The 20,245-nt window shown below is 40.6% G+C and overlaps 3 protein-coding genes across 7 annotated transcripts in view; all 3 read left to right on the top strand.

Moving 5' to 3' along the window:
• Nucleotides 1–5,684, top strand: part of ddr2a (discoidin domain receptor tyrosine kinase 2a) — a 23,933-nt gene extending 18,249 nt beyond the window's left edge. The window contains exons 6-17 of one of the 2 annotated variants that reach the window (XM_068320188.1): nucleotides 1–44; nucleotides 640–823; nucleotides 919–1,159; nucleotides 1,329–1,394; nucleotides 1,794–1,930; nucleotides 2,024–2,234; nucleotides 2,334–2,566; nucleotides 2,683–2,810; nucleotides 2,957–3,154; nucleotides 3,267–3,501; nucleotides 3,634–3,783; nucleotides 3,863–5,684. The exon at nucleotides 1–44 is cut by the window's left edge and continues 59 nt beyond it. In XM_068320188.1, coding sequence (XP_068176289.1) covers nucleotides 1–44; nucleotides 640–823; nucleotides 919–1,159; nucleotides 1,329–1,394; nucleotides 1,794–1,930; nucleotides 2,024–2,234; nucleotides 2,334–2,566; nucleotides 2,683–2,810; nucleotides 2,957–3,154; nucleotides 3,267–3,501; nucleotides 3,634–3,783; nucleotides 3,863–3,985 — 1,950 coding nt within the window. In that variant the 3' untranslated portion in view covers nucleotides 3,986–5,684. The remainder of the gene's footprint in view (nucleotides 45–639; nucleotides 824–918; nucleotides 1,160–1,328; nucleotides 1,395–1,793; nucleotides 1,931–2,023; nucleotides 2,235–2,333; nucleotides 2,567–2,682; nucleotides 2,811–2,956; nucleotides 3,155–3,266; nucleotides 3,502–3,633; nucleotides 3,784–3,862) is intronic. The other variant, XM_068320189.1, reaches the window with a different exon arrangement.
• A 144-nt stretch (nucleotides 5,685–5,828) lies between these two features.
• On the top strand, nucleotides 5,829–10,701 carry hsd17b7 (hydroxysteroid (17-beta) dehydrogenase 7). Its single transcript, XM_068319883.1, has 9 exons — nucleotides 5,829–5,969; nucleotides 6,483–6,689; nucleotides 6,777–6,869; nucleotides 6,992–7,106; nucleotides 7,849–8,043; nucleotides 8,154–8,267; nucleotides 8,371–8,427; nucleotides 8,504–8,602; nucleotides 8,686–10,701. The coding sequence occupies exons 1-9, from the start codon at nucleotides 5,935–5,937 to the stop codon at nucleotides 8,815–8,817; spliced, it is 1,047 nt and encodes a 348-aa protein (XP_068175984.1). The 5' UTR covers nucleotides 5,829–5,934; the 3' UTR covers nucleotides 8,818–10,701.
• A 1,171-nt stretch (nucleotides 10,702–11,872) lies between these two features.
• serbp1a (SERPINE1 mRNA binding protein 1a) lies at nucleotides 11,873–20,183 on the top strand. Of its 4 annotated transcripts, none has more exons than XM_068319073.1 (9): nucleotides 11,873–12,240; nucleotides 13,629–13,812; nucleotides 14,689–14,829; nucleotides 14,955–15,026; nucleotides 15,534–15,608; nucleotides 16,691–16,862; nucleotides 18,348–18,392; nucleotides 18,511–18,696; nucleotides 18,866–20,183. In XM_068319073.1, exons 1-9 carry the CDS (start codon nucleotides 11,985–11,987, stop codon nucleotides 18,920–18,922), a joined length of 1,188 nt encoding a protein of 395 aa, XP_068175174.1. In that variant the 5' UTR covers nucleotides 11,873–11,984; the 3' UTR covers nucleotides 18,923–20,183. The 4 variants fall into 4 exon arrangements, with proteins under 4 accessions (XP_068175174.1, XP_068175176.1, XP_068175175.1 ...); XM_068319075.1 differs by having other exon boundaries at nucleotides 14,958–15,026; XM_068319074.1 differs by having other exon boundaries at nucleotides 11,874–12,240; nucleotides 16,694–16,862.
• Nucleotides 20,184–20,245: the final 62 nt, after the last annotated feature.

Consider the following 20,245-nt stretch of genomic DNA (forward strand, 5'->3'; position numbering starts at 1 on the left):
GTTTATGTCAATGACTCCGTCTATGACGGAGCTATCATCCACAGGTGAGTGAGTGTGTGTGTGTGTGTGTGTGTGTGTGTGTGTGTGTGTGTGTGTGTGTGTGTGTGTGTGTGTGTGTGTGTGTGTGTGTGTGTGTGTGTGTGTGTGTGTGTGTGTGTGTGTGTGTGTGTGTGTGTGTGTGTGTGTTTCATTACTCTTTCCTTCCTTTGTCACACACGACATTGCTCATCATTGCTGCCATGTCACTGTTATTGCTTGGTCACCATGGTGCAAGCAAAGAGACAGACGAATGTGAGCGGGTCACGGTGGTTTGCTGTGAGGCAGTAATGCCGCATGGGAATGACTGAGTCAACCTTTCTTATGAAGTTAAAAACTTAGAATGAACTAATCGGTCTTTTGTTGACAGAAATGTTTGGATGTGGGTGGGGAATAATGTCCTCCATGACACAGGCAGGATTCCTTCTGTGATTTTCTTTTGTGACAATACTGTATGAGGAATTGGCCTTACAATGCTGCCACCTAGAGTTTACTGACTGTAGCATAAAATCCTTTTGGACAGAGGTTCTTTACAGAATATCATAACCAGGGATGCTTTGTGATGTCTGTGATATTTTCTATGCTCCTTTATCTTCTATTCAGTATGACAGAGGGTCTGGGCCAGTTAACCGACGGAGTGTGTGGCCTAGATGATTTTACACAAAGTCACGTCTACAATGTGTGGCCTGGATATGATTATGTGGGTTGGAGCAATGAGAGTTTCCCCAGTGGCTATGTGGAAATCATGTTTGAATTTGACCGCACAAGAAACTTTACCACCATGAAGGCGAGTGCCCATAAAATACGCATGAATATTGTCAGTCTTTTACATCATCACCGCTGGTACTGAAAATCTCCCCATGTGGCTTAATCTGCTTCCAGGTCCACTGCAACAACATGTTCTCATGGCACGTGAAGGTCTTTCGCCAGGTGGTGTGTTACTTCCGCTCTGAGCTGGACTGGGAGGCCGTGCCACTCTCCTTCACTCCTGTGGTGGATGAGAAGAACCCCAGTGCCCGCTTCATTACCGTCAACCTGGCCAATCACATGGCTAGCGCCATCAAATGCCAATTTTACTTTGCTGACGTCTGGATGTTGTTCAGTGAGATCACCTTCCAGTCAGGTACAGACCAGAGAGCAGTGCATTGCAGTACGATGGTGGTTGCGTTTGTCTATACCTAGATGTCGTTTCAACAGTTTTGCATGTTAAAAAAACTGTTTGAGTTTGGTCAGGCCAGTGAATGCAGCCCACCATTAATTTCTGATTAGTTCAATGCTATCTTACTTTTCAGATACAGCCATGTATAACACAACACTGGCGCCACCCAAGACAGGACTTCCACCTAACACTCAACCAGGTCTGTGATTACTCGATAAACACACACACACCTTAGACCTGTACACATTCGTTAAAACATTTTATTAAAACATTAATATGTTTAGAATAACACTACTGTTTTCATTCTGTTTTTTGAGCTGCTGTGATGACAGAAATGTCTCCTGTTGGGGATAAAGTGTCATCATTAAAATAGAAGTAATGTAATCTTTAAAAAAAAGCAAAAACATCTCGTTCTTCATTCATGACATTTATCTACAACTTAAACATTTGATTTTTGGTCAGTGTAAAAAAATGTCTGACAATATCTACTTATTTGGTTTGGAAAATTATTTTCTATTTACATTTTGCAAATTTAATTAGCATTATTTAAATTAAGTACCACTTAAAGAGTGAATCTGTCCATCTGCTCTTTCCACAGAAGATGATCCCACCCATAAAGTAGATGATAGCAACACTCGTATTCTGATTGGCTGTTTAGTGGCCATCATCTTCATCCTTGTGGCGATCATTGTCATCATCTTGTGGAGGCAGGTGTGGCAAAAGATGCTTGAGAAGGTGAGCTTATTTTCTTTTGAGATTCCTAAATCTCCTTTTGGGAGGTAGCCACATATCTTCCTTCACCCCCATCCCCCACATCCTTTATTCTAGGCCTCACGCCGGATGCTGGATGATGAACTAACTGCTAGCTTATCAATACAGAGTGAGACATTTGCCTTCAACCACAACCAGTCAAGTGCAACTAGTGAGCAAGAGTCCAGTTCCACTTATGAGCGTATCTTCCCTCTTGGTCCGGACTACCAGGAGCCATCACGCCTCATATGCAAGCTGCCAGAGTTCGCTCAGAGCTCGGAAGAGCCTGGTAGGTGAACACACCTGTCGACTATCATTTACATTTTCCTTCATAAACGGTCTAAAGCTCTTGAGATTTATAGTTACAGTTTTACCTTTCATGCTCCAGTTTCTACCAGCACAGCAGCATCTAAATCCACCACAACTACAGCAACCCAAGATGGCGTCCCTCACTATGCAGAAGCAGACATTGTAAACCTGCAAGGTGTGACTGGTAGCAACACTTACGCCATCCCTGCACTCACTATGGACTTGCTGTCAGGGAAGGATGTGGTAGTGGAGGAGTTCCCTCGGAAGATGCTCACGTTCAAAGAGAAGCTTGGAGAGGGCCAATTTGGTGAAGTATGTTCTCTTTCCTATTCCTCTAGTCATAACAAGCTTAATGGATTGGACAAGGTCTAAATGTTATATTCATCTTCTCTTTCCTTGTTTCTGCCTCCTTCACACTTTTCCCTCAGGTGCACCTGTGTGAAGCAGAGGGAATGCAAGAGTTCATGAATAAAGAGTTTGCATTTGACATCCCAGAGGACCAGCCAGTTTTAGTGGCTGTGAAGATGCTGCGGTCGGATGCCAATAAAAACGCAAGGTATTAAAAGATGGTTTGACTTTAAATGTACAGGCGACCTGAATGAAAAGTCCTGCACCTGAAACTCTGTCTACATCTTAAACATGTAAATATTTGTTATGTCTCTCTCCATAAAGTGAGTCTTCTGTTTTTCTGTGGTTCGGTAGGAATGACTTCCTGAAAGAGATAAAGATCATGTCGCGTTTGAAGGACCCCAACATCATTCGTTTGCTAGCTGTGTGCATCTACAGCGACCCGCTGTGTATGATCACAGAGTACATGGAAAATGGAGACCTCAACCAGTTCTTGTCCCGCCATGAACCTGAGGGACAACTTGCTCTGCTCAGTGATACTCCTACAGTCAGGTGAGTGATATGAACCAAACAGATAAAAGACTGCTGTGTGTGTGTGTGTGTGTGTGTGTATTTTTATATTTTCCTGTTCCAAAACACTGTGTTTCTTTTCTCTCCTCTTCAGCTTCAGTAATCTGTGCTACATGGCTGCTCAGATAGCTTCAGGGATGAAGTATCTCTCCTCTCTGAATTTTGTGCATCGGGACTTGGCTACGCGCAACTGTCTAGTGGGCAAGAACTACACGATAAAGATTGCTGACTTTGGCATGAGCAGAAACCTGTACAGTGGTGACTACTACCGCATACAGGGGAGAGCAGTACTGCCGATACGCTGGATGTCATGGGAGAGCATCCTGCTGGTGAGGACCACAACTTAAAGAATATTTCTTTTTTTCTTCTTGGAAAGCTTTGTTAGTCTGGTTTGTTCATGTTCCTCCTGGCAATATTCACATTTAAAGGTTGTGCATTTAAGTGAGTGTTTCCTTGTGCAGGGTAAGTTCACCACAGCAAGCGATGTGTGGGCCTTTGGGGTGACCTTATGGGAGATATTAAACTTCTGCAAGGAGCAACCTTACTCTCAGCTCACTGACGAGCAAGTGATAGAAAACACGGGGGAGTTTTTCAGGGATCAGAAGAGACAGGTGGGTGTTGTGACATGGCATCCATCCAAAAATTAAAAATAAACAATCTCTTGCTAAATTATTATTCTCTGCTATGCAGATCTACCTGCCTCAGCCTGTGCTGTGTCCAGATTCGCTCTACAAGATCATGCTGAACTGCTGGAGGAGGAACACAAAGGAAAGGCCCTCCTTCCAAGAAATACACCGAGCCCTCCTGGAATAATGGCAGGGACAATGTAAAAGACAATGATTCCGAGTCTGCTCATCCCTGGAGGAAATGGTGTGAGGAGGGAGTAGACCATGATTCAGACACAATCCAGGTTTAAGCTATCTTGTTTCAGTACGGAAATCGCCACCTGTGGTCTTGAAGCTATTCTTTAGGAAATGTTGTTTCATGGATGGGGTGGCACTGTGGTGCAGTAGGTAGTGCTGTCACTCACAGAAAGAAGGTACGGGGTTTGATTACTTTCTGAGTTTCAATGTTCTCCCCATGTCTGCGTGGGTTATCTCCGGATTCTCCAGCTTCCTCCCATTAAAGCTGCAATTTTGGTGAATTGGTTCTGCTAAAATTGTCCGTACGTATGAGTGTGTGTGCACGTAAACAATTGTTTATCTATGTGTGGCGTTGAGCTGGTGGCTTATCCAGGGTGTACCCCACCTCTTGTTCATTGTCAGCTGGGATAGGCTCCAGTAAACTCACAACCTGGATTTCAGATAAGCGATAGGGAAGACGAATGAACGAATATTTCATGGACACACACTCTACAAAGATGGACTATCCACAGACATTTGGTTTGTCGGTTTGGGTAAAACTGGCACAGTGTCATTGGCCAAAACCTTTAAAGAGCAAGTGTTCTTAGGGAAATCTAGGACGCCAACCCAGAAACTCGATCAGGGTTTAGCTGTGCTGGCATATATTGAGAATATTAAATGTAGCAAGTGACTTTCAGCACTTTTAAAACTTTATTTTAATTTTCATTTTTTAAGAGTTCTAATTCCCGTGTTACAGTATTTGATAACACATGGTTATGTTTTCTTGTGGATGACTGCTTGAATGTAGAAACGTGTGGCAAAGCTTTATTGTCACATTTCATCATATTTCAAGTATTTCATGACATCACATAGCCGAGTCTTTCTCATCTCCCTCAAGTTTTCCTAAGATGGTTTGAACATGAAGTGTATATGACTGTGCATTTTAAATAGATAAGTCTAAATCTTAAATAGCCATATATTGTATTAATATTTATATGTTTGTATGTGTTTGCTCTGTTTATATTTTGTTGTTTGTTTATATGTTAGTAATATTGTATTTGATTTGATTGTTACCTTTTTGTTCGTATTTTTGATCATAAAACTCCTTTCAAAATATTTCAGTTGTTGTGATCACAACTAATAGCAATAACCTAATAATTGAACACACGTTGCTAAATGTTTTTTAGACATGCAGTCTCTATTAGCAGCAGTGACTTTCTTCTTCTTTTCTGGAATACCTCTGTTTAGCTCAGTGATAGATTGAACTTCATACTGCACACCTTTGCTCCAGTTAGTTCAGCTGTATTTACAAGTTCTTTCTTCCTATCTGTGGCCTTTGTCCCTCTACCATTGTTTAGAAAAGACACTCATGTATGCCCGAACGCATGGCCAAGTCCACCTCATCTGACCTGATACAAAAAAAATTGTTTGGAGTTGTGTTGTATTTGGTGATTCCCATCTGATGAAGACACCTTCTCGTGCTATTTACAATTCTCTCTTTGTTACAAGTGAATCATCAACAAATGTGTTGTAAAAAAAAATTATAATTATTTTTTATTACATTTTGTATGCATATGTTGTTTTTTTTCTATTGAGAATGTTTTTATACGCGTTTTAACAAAAGTTGTGCATTGATCCACAAAATACAAATAAAATATAAACAGGAAATACTTTTCTGAGAGCTTGATTCTGTGTGGGCGGTACCTAGAAGTGAGACGACTGGTTCGACGATCTCATTGGCTGGGTGCGGATGTATTATCCAATCACAAATTGGAGGAGGGGTTTATATTATAACCCAAAGGACTGGAGAGCTCACAGAAGTCGGAACTTGTTGCTGTGAAAGTCAGTTCGGGATAACTTTAGTCTAGAGGAGGGATTTATGTTCTCTATGAGGATTGTTTCCATTTTTGACCTGTAAAGATGAATAAGGTGGTTTTGGTGACAGGAGCAAATAGGTAATAAATTATTAATTGCGTTTATTCTATTCCTTGATCCCGGCATCTTGGCTATGATAGGTTCTTGGCAGGAAAGACGTCTCCTCATGCTCGTTAATAGGGTTTTTGAGCTTAAAGCAAGCTAAAACAAGGATAGGATATAAATGGTCTATTGATTTAATTTGAAATTTGTATTTATATATTTGTGTACCGAGACGGCAGCGGTACTTTGTTGTTTAGACAGACAATAATAGTAATGAACGTTAAAATATATTTCAGTCAGATCAGACCTATTTCCCAAACATATTTACACAGGCTCTTAATATAATTTTATAAATGATGCACAGAAAAAACTAAAACAAATAGTGAAGTGTAATGTAGGTGAAGGAAAACAAGTAGGTACGTCTATGAATACATATAAAATGCAATAATTTATCATTATGTACACCTATATGCAAGTCACAATGTCTTTAGAATTTACATTTGACGGTGATAGATTTATTGCTTGCATGCATCCTGTGTGTTTTCCTGCAGTGGCATTGGCCTGGCGCTGTGTGAGCGTCTCCTGTCCGATGATGCAGAGGGTCTCCAGTTGTGTTTGGCCTGCAGGAACATGCAGCGAGCTCACGCTGCTCGCTCTGCCCTCCTGGCCTCTCACCCCTCAGCCCAGGTGGCCCTCCTGCAGATGGACACCAGCAGCATTTCCTCAGTCATTGCTGCTTCGCAGGAGGTCAAACTCAGGTGGGAAAATAGATGAGTGGGTGCACTACAGTAGGGAATGTCCTACACACCTATGTTACAGGACAAGATATGTTTTGTTTGCTGCAGGTATAACCGGGTGGACTACCTTTACCTGAATGCAGGGATCATGCCAAACCCACACTTTGACATGAAAGCCTTTTTCAAAGGCCTCTTTTCAAGGTAATTTGCTAATTTCATGTGCTTGTTTGCAGCATCTACAGTGTGCACCTGACCTAACTGAGCAGCATCACAGATTATTTCAAAGATGTTTGCCTGCCTCTCAAAAGCTATCTGCATTGCAGCAATATCATCACCATGTTTGCAACCGGTGAGGGGATTCTGACGCAGAAGGACTGCCTCACTCATGACGGCCTGCAAAGTGTTTTTGCAACCAACCTCTTTGGTCACTTTCTACTAGTGAGTGATGCTTAAGCTCCTGACTTATCTAGTTGTTCAGTTTGATCCACAATGATGATCCGTGCAGTTTTCTGCATGGAGATCTATTCCTGTCGGCTGTTCACCCTCGATGGAACAAATACAAGTGATACCAGATCTGTCTGTCACTTAGCAACAATGCTCATCAAAAATGTATTATTCCATCCGAAAGGTCACAATGTTCTGCTTACTCTGCGTTTTTGTCAGATGAGGTCTAAAATGTATTAAGTTGCCAACTTAGAAAAACCTTCTCAAAGTTCCTCTGTTGACTCTCAGGAATTATAAATTCTTCTTTGATGCTGTAGTCACATATTTTATTATACAAGGTTTTTACTTTTAGACAGCAAGAATAAAAGGTGTTTTTGCAACACTCAATATATAATTTAGAATTTTAATTTTAATTCGAAATGCTCGGTATCTAAGTATTGTTACTGCAATAAATCAGTAACAAAACCAGTTAGTGCAATATATTGTATAGATATTATTTCATTGGTAATAAAAATAAGAAAATAAAGTTAACTGTTTGTTACACAAATTCAAGTAAAAAAATTTCTGTTCTCATTTGTAAAGTTGGTGAAAATAATCAGCATTTATTTATCCATAAAACTAATTCAAAATGATTTGTAATGGTGTGTGGTTCTAATTCTGAATGATTTGTAATACTGTGTGGTTCTAATTCAAAATGATTTGTAATGCTGTGTGGTTTTCCTGTGTTGTGGCTCAGATCAGGGAGTTGGAACCAGTTCTGTGCTACGCAGGCCGGACCTCCCAGCTGGTCTGGACCTCCTCTAGTAACGCTCACCGCTCGGCTTTTAATGTTGAAGACATTCAACACCAGAGAGGCACACAACCGTATAGCTCCTCTAAGTATGCCTGTGACCTCCTGAGCCTAGCGCTCAACACACACTACAACAAACAGGTCGGCTCACACACTCCACATGCTACTTTGATGTTCCCACTCATGATGTTCCTACTCATGATGTTCATGACTGATGTCCTGCTTATATTTCTGGTCTGTTCTGGTTCTAGGGTTTGTCCTCATCTGTCATTTGTCCTGGTTTTGTGATGACCAGTCTGACATACAGTATACTGCCTTCCTTCCCAGCATTTCTCTGGACCCTGCTGATGCCTCTCTTTTGGCTTGTGAGTCCACCTTTGACAGTACAAATATATATAAATGTCTTTGTGCTTGGAGGGATGTAAGTTGAGTGCGAATTCTGACTAAATCTTTTTCTTATAATCTTAGATAAGAATATTCACCAACACTTTTACATTGACACCCTACAATGGAACCGAAGCCCTTGTAAGTGAAACAAATCTTATAATTTCTTTACACAGTGTTGTACAGTTTCATTATTAAATGCTGCCCATTCTTGCAGTTCTGGTTATTTAAACAAAAGCCTGAGTCACTGGACCCTCAAGCCAAATACCACAGCTTAACATCTGGACTAGGCAACAACTATACAGAACCACGTAAGGTATGAAGGCTAATCCGTTCATAGTGAAACTTTAATAGTTTTTCCCAGTAGTTCCTCTGAGTTCTTTGTATTCTATTCTACAGATGGATGTTGATTTGGCAACATCAGAAGCTTTGTATGAGAAATTGCTACAACTGGAAAATGATGTCAGAAAGAAACTGAAAGAGAAACAGAAGGAATCTCAACACGTCATGCATCACGGTAGCTTTGCATGACCTGGTTTCATCTCGAAGCACACCACACAATTTTAGGATGGATATTGAATTCCAGTCTTGCAGCATTGCTAGGTTGCTGAAGCATAGAACACCCAAAAACAACATTGATGTGACTATATGCAAGTCTTGATTCTCAGCACACATTCACAAATGTTACAGTGATTCTCAATGTTTTTTGTTTGAGTCCCTGTTTACATTTTTTCATGATTTTGTATTCAGCATGAAGTGAACTTCTAATAATAGGAGGATTAACCTGTTATTGGTGTTTTGAGACTTTGGTATAGAAGTTACAATAAAACCTTAACTATTGCCAGAACCGTTACTTTCATTTGAATTTATCACTCTTATTCACTCTGTGAAAAATACAATATTAATCTGAAGAACAACAGTTAAAAAAAATATAGACATGGACGGACGGTGAGGTCACCGACTGTTCAGCCTGTGATCCAGGACGGACTCCTTTCAGTTTGATTGTTAATTCCATGGTCCTCCCGGCACAATGCGCTGCAGTCCAACAGACTGTCAGTATCATCCCAAAAGTTTACATACGTGGTCTGTGTGAGTTCTTCTGCTGTGTACGGCGGTGCTGGTACATGGGTACAGGCACAGCTGAAATTCTGCTTGGAAAGCTCTGAGGCACAAACCCAGCAGTAGTCCCCGTGTTCGGCTGCTTGTTTCTCACTGCCACTTTCCTCCTCTGCACCGCTCAGTTTCGGGTTGCAAAAAGCCCACACCATCCCACAGAAATAAATGAAAAACGTGCCCATGACCATGACCATAAGCGCGTAGGACTCTATCATGGCTTTGGTGACGGGAGATGTCATCTCTGGATGCGCAGGGATAATTATGGCGACCCGAGTGTGTGCGGGAGGTGCTGTCAGTGCAACTGGCAGCATCCAGTGGGTTTTCTTTTCAGCACCACTCGGGTAATTTGAGATTGGGATGAGCACAAAGTAATGGAATTGGTCTTGTTGACTCTCACCTTGAATAAAATGTACAGTATAAATGGGCTTTCTGATGCTTTCTGAAGAATAATACAAAAGTAGGTGGAGTGAAATGTTTAAATGTTTTAAAATAAATTGAACATTCCTCTTTTTAAACCATTGAATTCGACATACGTAGATAACGAAAATGAATTCCGATGAACTCTAACAAGTAAAATGTAAATGAATTTTCTCAAAAGAAGAGAACAGTCTCATAATATTGTGCAATACTAAAATACAGACCCCCGATTATATTTAAATTTTCGTGAATAAATTTTTCAACTAGTTTGTATTTGATGTTCTCTCCTACTTGTATATACAGTATCGTCCATTTGAACAGTGCACATTTGCCTATTTAACAGACACAGATTGCAGCTGCTCAAGGATGGACTTTCCCTCTAAGGTCAAACACTAGCAGTCCCAAAATACCTTCAGTGATCAATGAGATTTTCAAGCCTTTTTTGGGCACCATGTTTCAATGTGGTGAACCAATCTGTAACCACTTCAATTCCAAGATATCACATTAAAATATGATCAGAAAAACAAACAAAAAAATAAACACATGTGACAACATTTATTTTGTGAATGTAGCTTTATTATGTTTGCATTAAACTATGATATTACAGTGTGTGACTGGAGCAATTCATTCGGCAGGACAACTACTAGCTGCATAATTCAGAGGAAACATTAATGAGACTTGGTATATACTACATATTTTGTAGCAACTAACCACAAGCACAATTTATGTACCTAAATCAATGTGAATTTTTTTGTCCATGACTATTGCTTCAAACTTATTGTGCAAAATTTTTTCCTTTGGAAAAAAATTATCATTGACCTAAAAAGTCCCAAAATCCCTAAAACACTAAGTGAAATTGATGGTGTTTATGTACACATTTAACATGGCATTTAACATCGATGGTCCCTTAAAAAGAAAATACGGCCTCCCCCCCCCCCCCCCCCCAAAAACATTGTGTTCACAAAGGTTCAGACAACTTGAAATATTCACGTTTTTTTCCTGCTTATTTGTGCACCACTGCTTGGTAGAAATATTACAGAAGTGAAAGAAAGGCTGCAACAAAATTCCATAGAGAATTAGACTTCTGTACAACCATGTAATTTAACAATGAAACAGACGGATGCATGCAGAAGTAGGACTGGGGTGAAAACAATCTCCTTTCAAACTGGTCAAGCTCATACCAACTAATGCCTTTCAACAAATGTGTGAATACAAACACAAACTGCAACTTTGCACTACCCCAACGCTTCATTTAAAGCCAGAAAATTACAATGGCTGAGGTATGAGACATGTCTTTGATCTTGCATTTTAAAGATGCCATGTTGCACTGTTTAATCGATCAGGTTTTATTGATAGTAGTAGTTCTGACTGCATAGCTAGTAGCTCACAACTGTGGAAAATATTTTCCATCAGCATTGCAAAGGCTCAGAAGCCTTCTGTCTTAGTGTGCTGTGAATACTTGTTCTTTTTTGTATACGGAGTTTGTCAGTGCTACATTTGTTACTCTTCGTGAAGATTAGGTAATTATGTTAGTGACAAGTACCTGCTGCTAACTTCATAGGTTTGCAGTCATGAGAATTATTAAAACTTAAGTTGGTTGACAGATAAATATCAGACGCACGCTTACATAGATCGAGAGATAGAGACATAGAAAGATAGAGCGATAGATAGGTTTTAATGATACCAAACTGGGACATTCACACAATTAAAATGCATTATGCTGACAGTTTATTCACGGCTTTCTGCAAAATGCCACACACTTCAAAGTCATTCGAACTGCTATTTTTTGTATTAAAATTATAATTCACACAATTAAAATTGCAGATTGAATTGCAAAACCCCCAATATACTGTAAAAAAGTACTATACTTTCATTGGTAAAGAGCGAGAGCGTACCTGCGCTTTGCTTATCGACGCCAGCGACAGCAGGGAGAGCAGCATTGTGGGTAATGACGTTTTTTGTATGTCGGTTACGTAACTACATCGATTGCATTTGATTTCCACAAAGACTACATACCCCACACCGACCAAATCAGAGGTCCCGGATGTGTATCGCGCCGGAAGAGAAGAAGGTCCTTTTCACAGCCATCTTGTGGCTTCATTTAGCGAAGTGTTCGCACCAAGCCTCATAGAATCGGAGGAAAATCCTGCTGAAGGGGCGCCATCATGCCCGGACAAATGCAAGAAGGTTTTGGCTGTCCAATAACCAATCGATTCGACCAATTATTGGACAATGAGTCGGATCTGTTTGAGCTGCTGAAGCAAGCCGAAGTGAAGAAGAAGGAGGCTCCTGCTGCTGGTGCCGCCAAGACTGTAGCCCAGGCTGCAAAGCAGCCGAAAAAAGAGTCTCAAAAAGACAGAAAGGCTCCGTTGGCTGATAAAAAGGAGGAGACCCAGGCACCCGTACCACTTAAAAAAGATGGTAAGATTCGTTTGCGGCTTTTAGGTCGTGGTCAAGCTGCAACTTCAAGGTATTAAGCTAACAAGTTGGTTGCTTTACTAGCTAGCAATAGTTGAAGCTCGTGGAACATGAGGTCGACTCGGCTGCTTTTGTCTGTCCTCAGGCTGGCAGTTTCTACAACTATGACATTCACGTGAAAGTGTGGTGGAGTGGGACATGTTGGGCTTTAGCGATTCCTTGTTAAATAGTATGCAAGCTAACTTGTTTTGACTCGTTCCTCCTCCCACGGCCTTGTCGAACAGGCAGAACCCGAAAGCTTAGTACATTAGACAGTGGCATCGGGATCTACAAAATGTCAGGTTACTGTCAGGTTTTCACTTTTTATATGTACAGTTCTTGACGGTATTTTTTTTTTACACTTGCGTACTTATTTGGGTTTTTTTTTAATCGTACAATCTAAAATGTTACTGTTAAAAAAGGTAAATAGTTGTGCATGCAATTACATGTGCGAGCAATGGGAAGTAAATATGTTAAGCGATTCGCGCCTGTGCGTCGGATAATGGAGCAGCTTCGCCTTCATGGTGATGAACCTCGTGGTTGAAATGTGGGGCGTGTTAACAGATCACCCTCCAACCTTCCACTTCCCATTGGAGAACAATACACGTGCAATGCATGCCATCTACCTGCTGCAGAGCGAGTTCTTTCTCAATTCTGTTTTATTGGTTATGTCACTGGATTCATACGATAGAAGTCTTTGATTACCATTAAAATAAAAATGCTAAGAAGGTCATTCCTCAAATGCAAAAATGAGCATCCAAAATTGGGATTTTATTGTAAAATTCACAGTTTGTGGGTTCATGGGCAGTTAGTCTCCATTTTCATCTTGTTGATCTGCCTTGCGTGCCTCTTATCTGTTTCCTTGAGAGGAGAGGAGACAGGTGCTGGGACTGAGGATCACCCAGCTGCTGTTGTGGAGTGGAGGATGTCTATTTTAGTAGCTGGTGAATCAAGCAATGGGAGGGACTTGTTGTGTCAAAGTGGGCCAGGGGAAGTCAACCATTTGTTATGGAGGGTTAAACATTGTCCAGGAATTAATTCCAAGCATAAAGTAAATGAGAGATTGGTCTGATCATCATAATAGCAAACAAGGACCAACCGTTCTTGATCCAGTGTGTATTTATGGTCTTATAAATTTTATTTTAACAATGAAATTACAACGTTCCAAACTATGTGCCTCATTTGATCCTTTAAACTGCTGTAGTTTGATCGTGTGGTTTCATTTTAAGTTATTTGCTCTATTTAAACAGTATAATAACCTCCCCTTGTTGCTCTTGTCTGGGGCTCAGCAGTGGGTCCCCGGTCTCTCTGTGCTATTTGTCCCCTAATCCTCTTGTTGTGGTCAATTCTAGGTGCCGGCATGAGGAGAATGGGCCGCAGGCCAGAGGGCGACGGTTCCAGACCCCAGGGTGGCCAGGGAGAGGGACGGCCCCCAACAGATAAGCGGCCAGTGGACAGGCGGCCCCAACGGCGCATTGAGAGGCCTGGTGGTGAGGCTGGCGAGAAACCTGAGGGCGGCGAATTCTCAGTTGAAAAGTGAGTTCAGTTTCCCTTCACACAAAATTTAATGGAACCACATATGAAGACAGGAGGAGTGTGAATGCCCTGGTAGAAGGGTTTGGTCATCAATAGTGGCTAACGAGCTGGGTTGTGGCACGGTGCTTAAAGTGATAAGTTTTTGCAATCTGGCTAGGATTGCAAACACTGCCCTTAGATTCATCTGTCACATGATTTAGATTCACACACAGATTTAAATGATTTAAATTTCTCACTATACTTCAATATCACTAGTTGATTGTTTCCTGCTAATTGTTATGAGTTGTAAATTTTCTTTGCTAATTTTGTTGTTCACTAGTTAGTAAAACAAAGTCGAGACCCAGTGTTTCAAACCCATTTGTTGTTGTGGTCTTGGGGAACACACGACCTCCAGTGAGGGCATTCGCCGGTGTGTGTTGGGGTTGAGGTTGTTGTGTATGAATGTTCTGTTGGTGATGGAAGAGGCCGTTGGCGTGGTGAAGTCTTGGTTTGACTATTTCCATTTTGATTCAGATGTGACAAACGGTATGCTTTTGAGGCTTCTAGTAATCCAATTAGAAGGCTGAATCCAGGATGGATTTAATGAGGACCTGGAAAAGTATAAAATGAAAACAAAATATTCAACTACTTTTTTCTGAATGTCTGGGTCTTAAAAATGCTAAAACAATATCAATTCTAAGTTGATCTGTTAGCTGCTATTATTTAGTTTATATTTACTGTACACACTGACCTAGCATAATTGCCATCATTCAAAAATATTTTGGAAAAATTAAGTGACGGATCATTCTTATCTAGACTTAATGTTTTTGAAAGGTGAATTTTAGAGGAGAGGCAGAGAATCTTTGCAGTTCTGACAATCTTATCGCCTCTCCGTAGACCCATTGGTGACAGGCTGATGAGAGGACGTGGTGGAGCCAGAGGAGGCCGTGGAGGAAGAGGACGTGGGATGGGTCGCAGCGATGGCTTTGATTCAAGAGGGAAACGTGAATTTGACAGACACAGCGGCAGTGACAAATCGTAAGTACTTTTTCAAATACTATAAAGTCTTGAATTTAAAAAAAATTTTAGACTAGCCTTGTGTACAACTTTTATTTTTATGAATTTTTGTGTTGTGATCCTGGCTAAAGCAAATACTGTTTCAGTAGTCTGAAAGGTGAGGAGAAGCGTGGAGGAAGTGGATCTCACAACTGGGGTACTGTCAAGGATGAACTCAAGTAAGTGTGAGCATACTGTGTAGGTTCTCACTTATTCAGGTCATAATTATCCAAAGCTGTTTAAATCAATCCACTGGACTTTAAGAAAGTTTCTTCAAAATGTTTCACCTCGTCCAAGAGGCTTCTTTAGTTGTAGTGGTGTTTGGACTTGATTCAGTTTATTAAGCCTGTGAGGTGTGGTCAGTGCTATTCATATTCCAACAACCACAGTCGAAACCCGTCTGGCTCCTCAACAATGGTCGATGGGGGTGCCAGGGTGTGTGAAATGGGGTTGTTGAAATGCGAGTTTCACTGAGTCTTTGTTTACTAACGGTGGTCATTAGCATGAGACACATCACCTGGGTCGATCTGCTGAGTTGTTCTTTTGAGGAGTTTCGAAAGGACCTGATTGTAAATGGGCAAATGGTGATGTCGCAGACCAAAATTTTCTTGCAACCCTTGCAAGTCAAACAGTAAAATAAATTGAGTAATGTATGCAGTGTGTGACCTTTTCATTACTTTCAATAGTGAGCTTGACCAATCAAATACCACTGAAGAGAACCCTGAAGGAGAGGAACATCCACCTGCTGATTCTGAGAACAAGTAAGTTTTAATTTGTTGCCTTCAGGTACAGCAAAATTTACATCTTGCTGTAATTGATAGAGCATTCACAATGTAAAATTTGTTCGAGCTGCATTGTTGCTAAAATTCAACGCATGTACGTAAATACACATTTGTGGGGGTTGTTGATTCTCAAGTTTGAACTGCCAACAAATTTTATAAATGTGCTTAAATTATTTATAAGTCTGTCTGTACTTCAGCCAGAAGGTGGCGATATCTGCCCTATAGGCTGTTTGTAAGGACTGTGAACTGTTCAAACCACCATAAGACCTTCTGGTCGTTACCTACCCTGGGCTTGCACTAAGAGGTAGAATGACTAGGCCACTGTGGCTCAGTATAAAAGAATTGAGTAAGCCACAAAAAGCCACGTTCTGTGTCCAAGACAACTGCGCGTCGACGAGCATTGGAAAGGGCGAGGGAAACTTTTTCTTATGCTATCGCTCGGGGATTTTCTCGAGTCCAAAGAAGTTGTAAGTTTTAGCCTTTTACCACTTTTACTGACTTCTATGCACTTGTAATAGATAACAGACATTAAGATTACAGCTTTTATTGTGTATTCCTGTAGTTACACATGGGCATCTGCATGGCTCAAAGCGCTGTGATTTTATGTATTTATACAGCTTTACATAATGATAATTGACAGAAGCATTTGACCCACAGACAAACAGCTTCGTTTAAAAGTGCTGATTATTGATTTAGAGGAAGAAATGACTGATCCCTAGCTCAAAACATCATTGAGCTTAACTCATTGACTGCCAGCGCTCTGTAGCAATTGATCTCCTTCGGCAGACTTTCTCCAACACTTCGGACGTTTATCAGTATTTTCTGTTCTGTTCTTGACCGATCACAAGATGTGTTCGCCTGCAGGTGCGCGCTGACATACCCAAACTTTTCCGCCTTCCTCTGATTCGCTGTCCTCTGTTCACTTAAAGGACTCAGTTGTCATGACACTAAATTCCATGATTAAAAGCCTGCTTTTGCTACTGAATAGTATTTTTGTTGTGATTGCCCATCGCTGCTGTACATCTGATTAACATCAATGTTGTGACACTGTGTCTGTGTTGAAGGGAGAATGAGGCTGAGGAAGTAAAGGACGAAGGTCCCAAGGAGATGACTCTGGATGAATGGAAGGCCATGCAGGACAAGGAGCGGACCAAGGCTGAGTTCAACATCCGTAAAGTCAAGGAGACCGATGAGTGGAAAAAAGGATTTGTGCTGCACAAGTCCAAGGCAGAGGTGAGTCTGAACTTTCTGTTGAATACTAGAAAAGACACTGCAGTTCTTTGATTGAAAGGCAGTATAAATGAATCCTACTTGTCTGACTGTACATTTTAATATCGGTGTTCATTGGTGTGGCTTGTCGCAGAACCAGACAAAAGTGCAGTAGTACTCTGCAGGGCACACGTGGACCAAATTGTTGGTACCCTCCTGTAAATGAAAGAAAAAGCCTCAATGGTCATTGATAAAACTTGAACCTGAGGAAAATATTATTATTAATAATAATAAATAGCCACTGAAAATTAATCAAAGAAAATCTGTCATTGCTTTTGATTTGTAGTTTAACAGAATCATTTTAAAAATCAAACTAATGAAACAGGTCTGGACAAAGTTGGTGGTACCCTTAAACTAATGTTTTGTTTGCACAGCTTTTTGAGACAATCACTGCATTCTAATGATGTAACTGTCAGTGAGACTTGTGCACCTGTCAACTGGTATTTTAACCCACTCCTCGTAAGCATGCTGCTCCAGTTGTCTCAGATTTGAAGGGTGCATTCTCCAGACAGATCTTTCAATTCCTTCCACAGGTTTTCAATAGGCTTTAGATCAGGGCACACAGAAGGCTAAGCCTGAATACTCCATTGAGACATTACCTGTGTGTTCATTAACAGAGGTGTACCAACAATTTTGTCTTTGTATGTCTGAATGCAAGACACAGAAGCATGAACTTTTTCAGAAAGCATCTTTGAACTTGGTTTAAGCAATATTAATAATTATTGTTGTTGTTATTGTTATTGTTTTAGCAACTTATAAAAGAGAAGCAAAAGGAATTCAGCTTGAGCTCATGACCAGTCCGCTTTGAAGAATATTTCACTTAAATTTGCCTTGGCCTAACATTACATAATGCCACTTGTTGAAAAGGGTTGAACAAGACCTTTTTTTGGTGCTGTATCATAGCTACTGCAATAATGAGAGGAGCTGGTCGGGGACTCTTTGAAAAAATAATGCGAGCTAGAAAGTTATTGAGAGAGCATTTTATGGCTTGGTGTTGGCTCAGTGTAGTGAAAGAGTTTATACATAAATATCAAACAATTGAAGCTCCTGAAATTATGTAATTGTTCACACATGCTAATGAATAGCTGTATCACAGACGTCAGAAGTAAAAAAAAAAAGTCTTGTTTTTACCAGGCCATTCATATATGTGGCACATATTTGCAGTATTTGGTCAAGGAAAAAAGCAATTTGACAGAAATAATTGAAAGATGTATTTGACATCAGGAATTTGACTTTTATTGAGTATTCGATAGAGATTTAATGCAAACATTTTTTTAAAGCAGTCAGACTTAACACTGTGAGCTGATGTTTTCTTCATCTTTGTACGGTAAAGTTTTCAATCCTATATTTTCATTCAAGACACGGACAGTAAAGCCCGAAGCAGTTCAGTGACAAATGCAGTAAGGAAATGTGTTCATGTTGTTGTTGCTTTGTATTTATCCAACACAGGATAAGAAGATTGATCTGATTGAACCTGAGGGTGATGAACCTAAGGTACATATTTTACATATTTTACTCTTTACATTATTCTTTTTAAAGTTCAGTGTCTGAACTTGAATCAAGCTTAAAAATGATCTGGGGTTTCAGTTTTTCATCTATTTGTTTATTTTAGCTGGATGATCCTCATCACTTCCGGAAGCCAGCCAATGACATTACATCTAAGCTGGAGATCAATTTTGGAGACTTGGGCCGTCCAGGCCGCGGACGCGGTGGACCTCGTGGCGGCCGGGGCGGTCGTGGCCGCGGAGGCTTTGTCAGCGAAACCTCAAGGCCGGTTCGCGGCGGAAGGACTGACAAGGTAGGTTAAATCAAGCTCACCGAATGTCTCATAATATCCGCAGCTAACTATCTGCATTTAGAATGAGTTGTCCGCCTAAAGATAAGGACTCAGTGTCAGAATCAACACTCCTTCCTTTGTGTGACACCTTTAAATGCTTCTTGTCTGACTCCATGCTTCCTCTCCTCAGTCTTCTGCGTCTGTACCCAACGTGGACGACCCAGAGGCCTTTCCAGCCCTGGCTTAAGCCCAGCCGCTGTCCCTCAGGCCTACAGGAGCCTATAAAGCACCTCCACTATGAGGCTTGCATGTTCCTGGATCCTTCAGCAAAGTGAAATGATGGAGAAGTTTGTCATTAACAAATGGCACTCAAGGACTGAGTTTTACCCAAAAAAACAAAATCAAGATGGAAAAAAACAGAAATTACAAAAAAAAAATTACAAAAAAAATCTAAGAGAAAAGGACTTCTTGCTACTCTGGAGCAACTTATTGGTAGAGGTTTTGTACTTGGAAACAAAGTAGCAGGGGTGTTTTCATACAGTATTTTTTTCAGAGGTTATGCATTGTCCATTGAAAATTTTTTGTAATCGCTGCTTGAAAATATGCATTTTGAAATGTTACCATAAGAAGAGCATTTTTAGCTTGGTGTGAGCCATTGCTTGCTCGCGTTGAAATAGGCACTGTGGAGCTCAAGCTCATAAGCTCTGCCACTCAAGGTATTCTGATGAAGTGAGAGCTTTATTGATTGAGATTTACAGTTGTTGTTGTTTTTTTTCTTTAGCACTGGGGTATTGTTTTATATTTTATACAGGAGGTCTATTCTTCTATGATCTTCAGCCTGTAAATCTTAAATATTTTCATAAATTGTTTCAGACTGTATTTCACATGGTGCAAATAAGACACCTTGATCATGGATCAGGGGATGCTGTCGAATTTGAATGCATAGATGAAATGGCGCCAAAATCTGTATTGAAGATATTTTATAACAATGTTCTAAAGAAGGAACATAAGTTAATTTTAGAAGAACAGTAGCGATGACTGAACTAAACTTGCATTGCTCCCAGGACATTTGTCAATGGATGAAGTTGTATTTGAGGCACTATTATATACCATTTAATGTTTCCCTGCCATTTCATCTTTGATCATAAGCCATGTACAGGCCATTTACTTTATTTTTACTTTAAGGAGTGATACAGAGAAGTGTCTACACAGTTGAGATGTGGCTGTAGTCGTCTGGGAGCCGTCAGCTGTTTACACTCCACTCGAGCTTCTTTCAAGAGAAGTAACTCAGCCCAGCTTCAGTTTGTTTCCATGTTCAGTTCTGTGCTGATAATTTTCATCCACTGCTGACTGGCCCTGTAGCTTCCTTCCACAGTGGCGCCTCTGCATAATTGCTCTGAAAGAAATACAGTTGTTCATTGTGTTGAACTGAAGTGCTCTACAAATGTGTGAATTCCAGCCCTGCTATTAGAGACCTCTGTCGGTAAATAAAGGTGGTCGATAAATTCTTTTGTCACGTTCTTTTTAAACCTTGTCTACACTCTTGAGATGAAGATTCAGTGTTTTCTTT

The sequence above is a fragment of the Antennarius striatus genome, chromosome 7 (genome assembly GCF_040054535.1).
Source record: "Antennarius striatus isolate MH-2024 chromosome 7, ASM4005453v1, whole genome shotgun sequence".
In the NCBI taxonomy this organism is placed as follows: Eukaryota; Metazoa; Chordata; class Actinopteri; order Lophiiformes; family Antennariidae; genus Antennarius; species Antennarius striatus.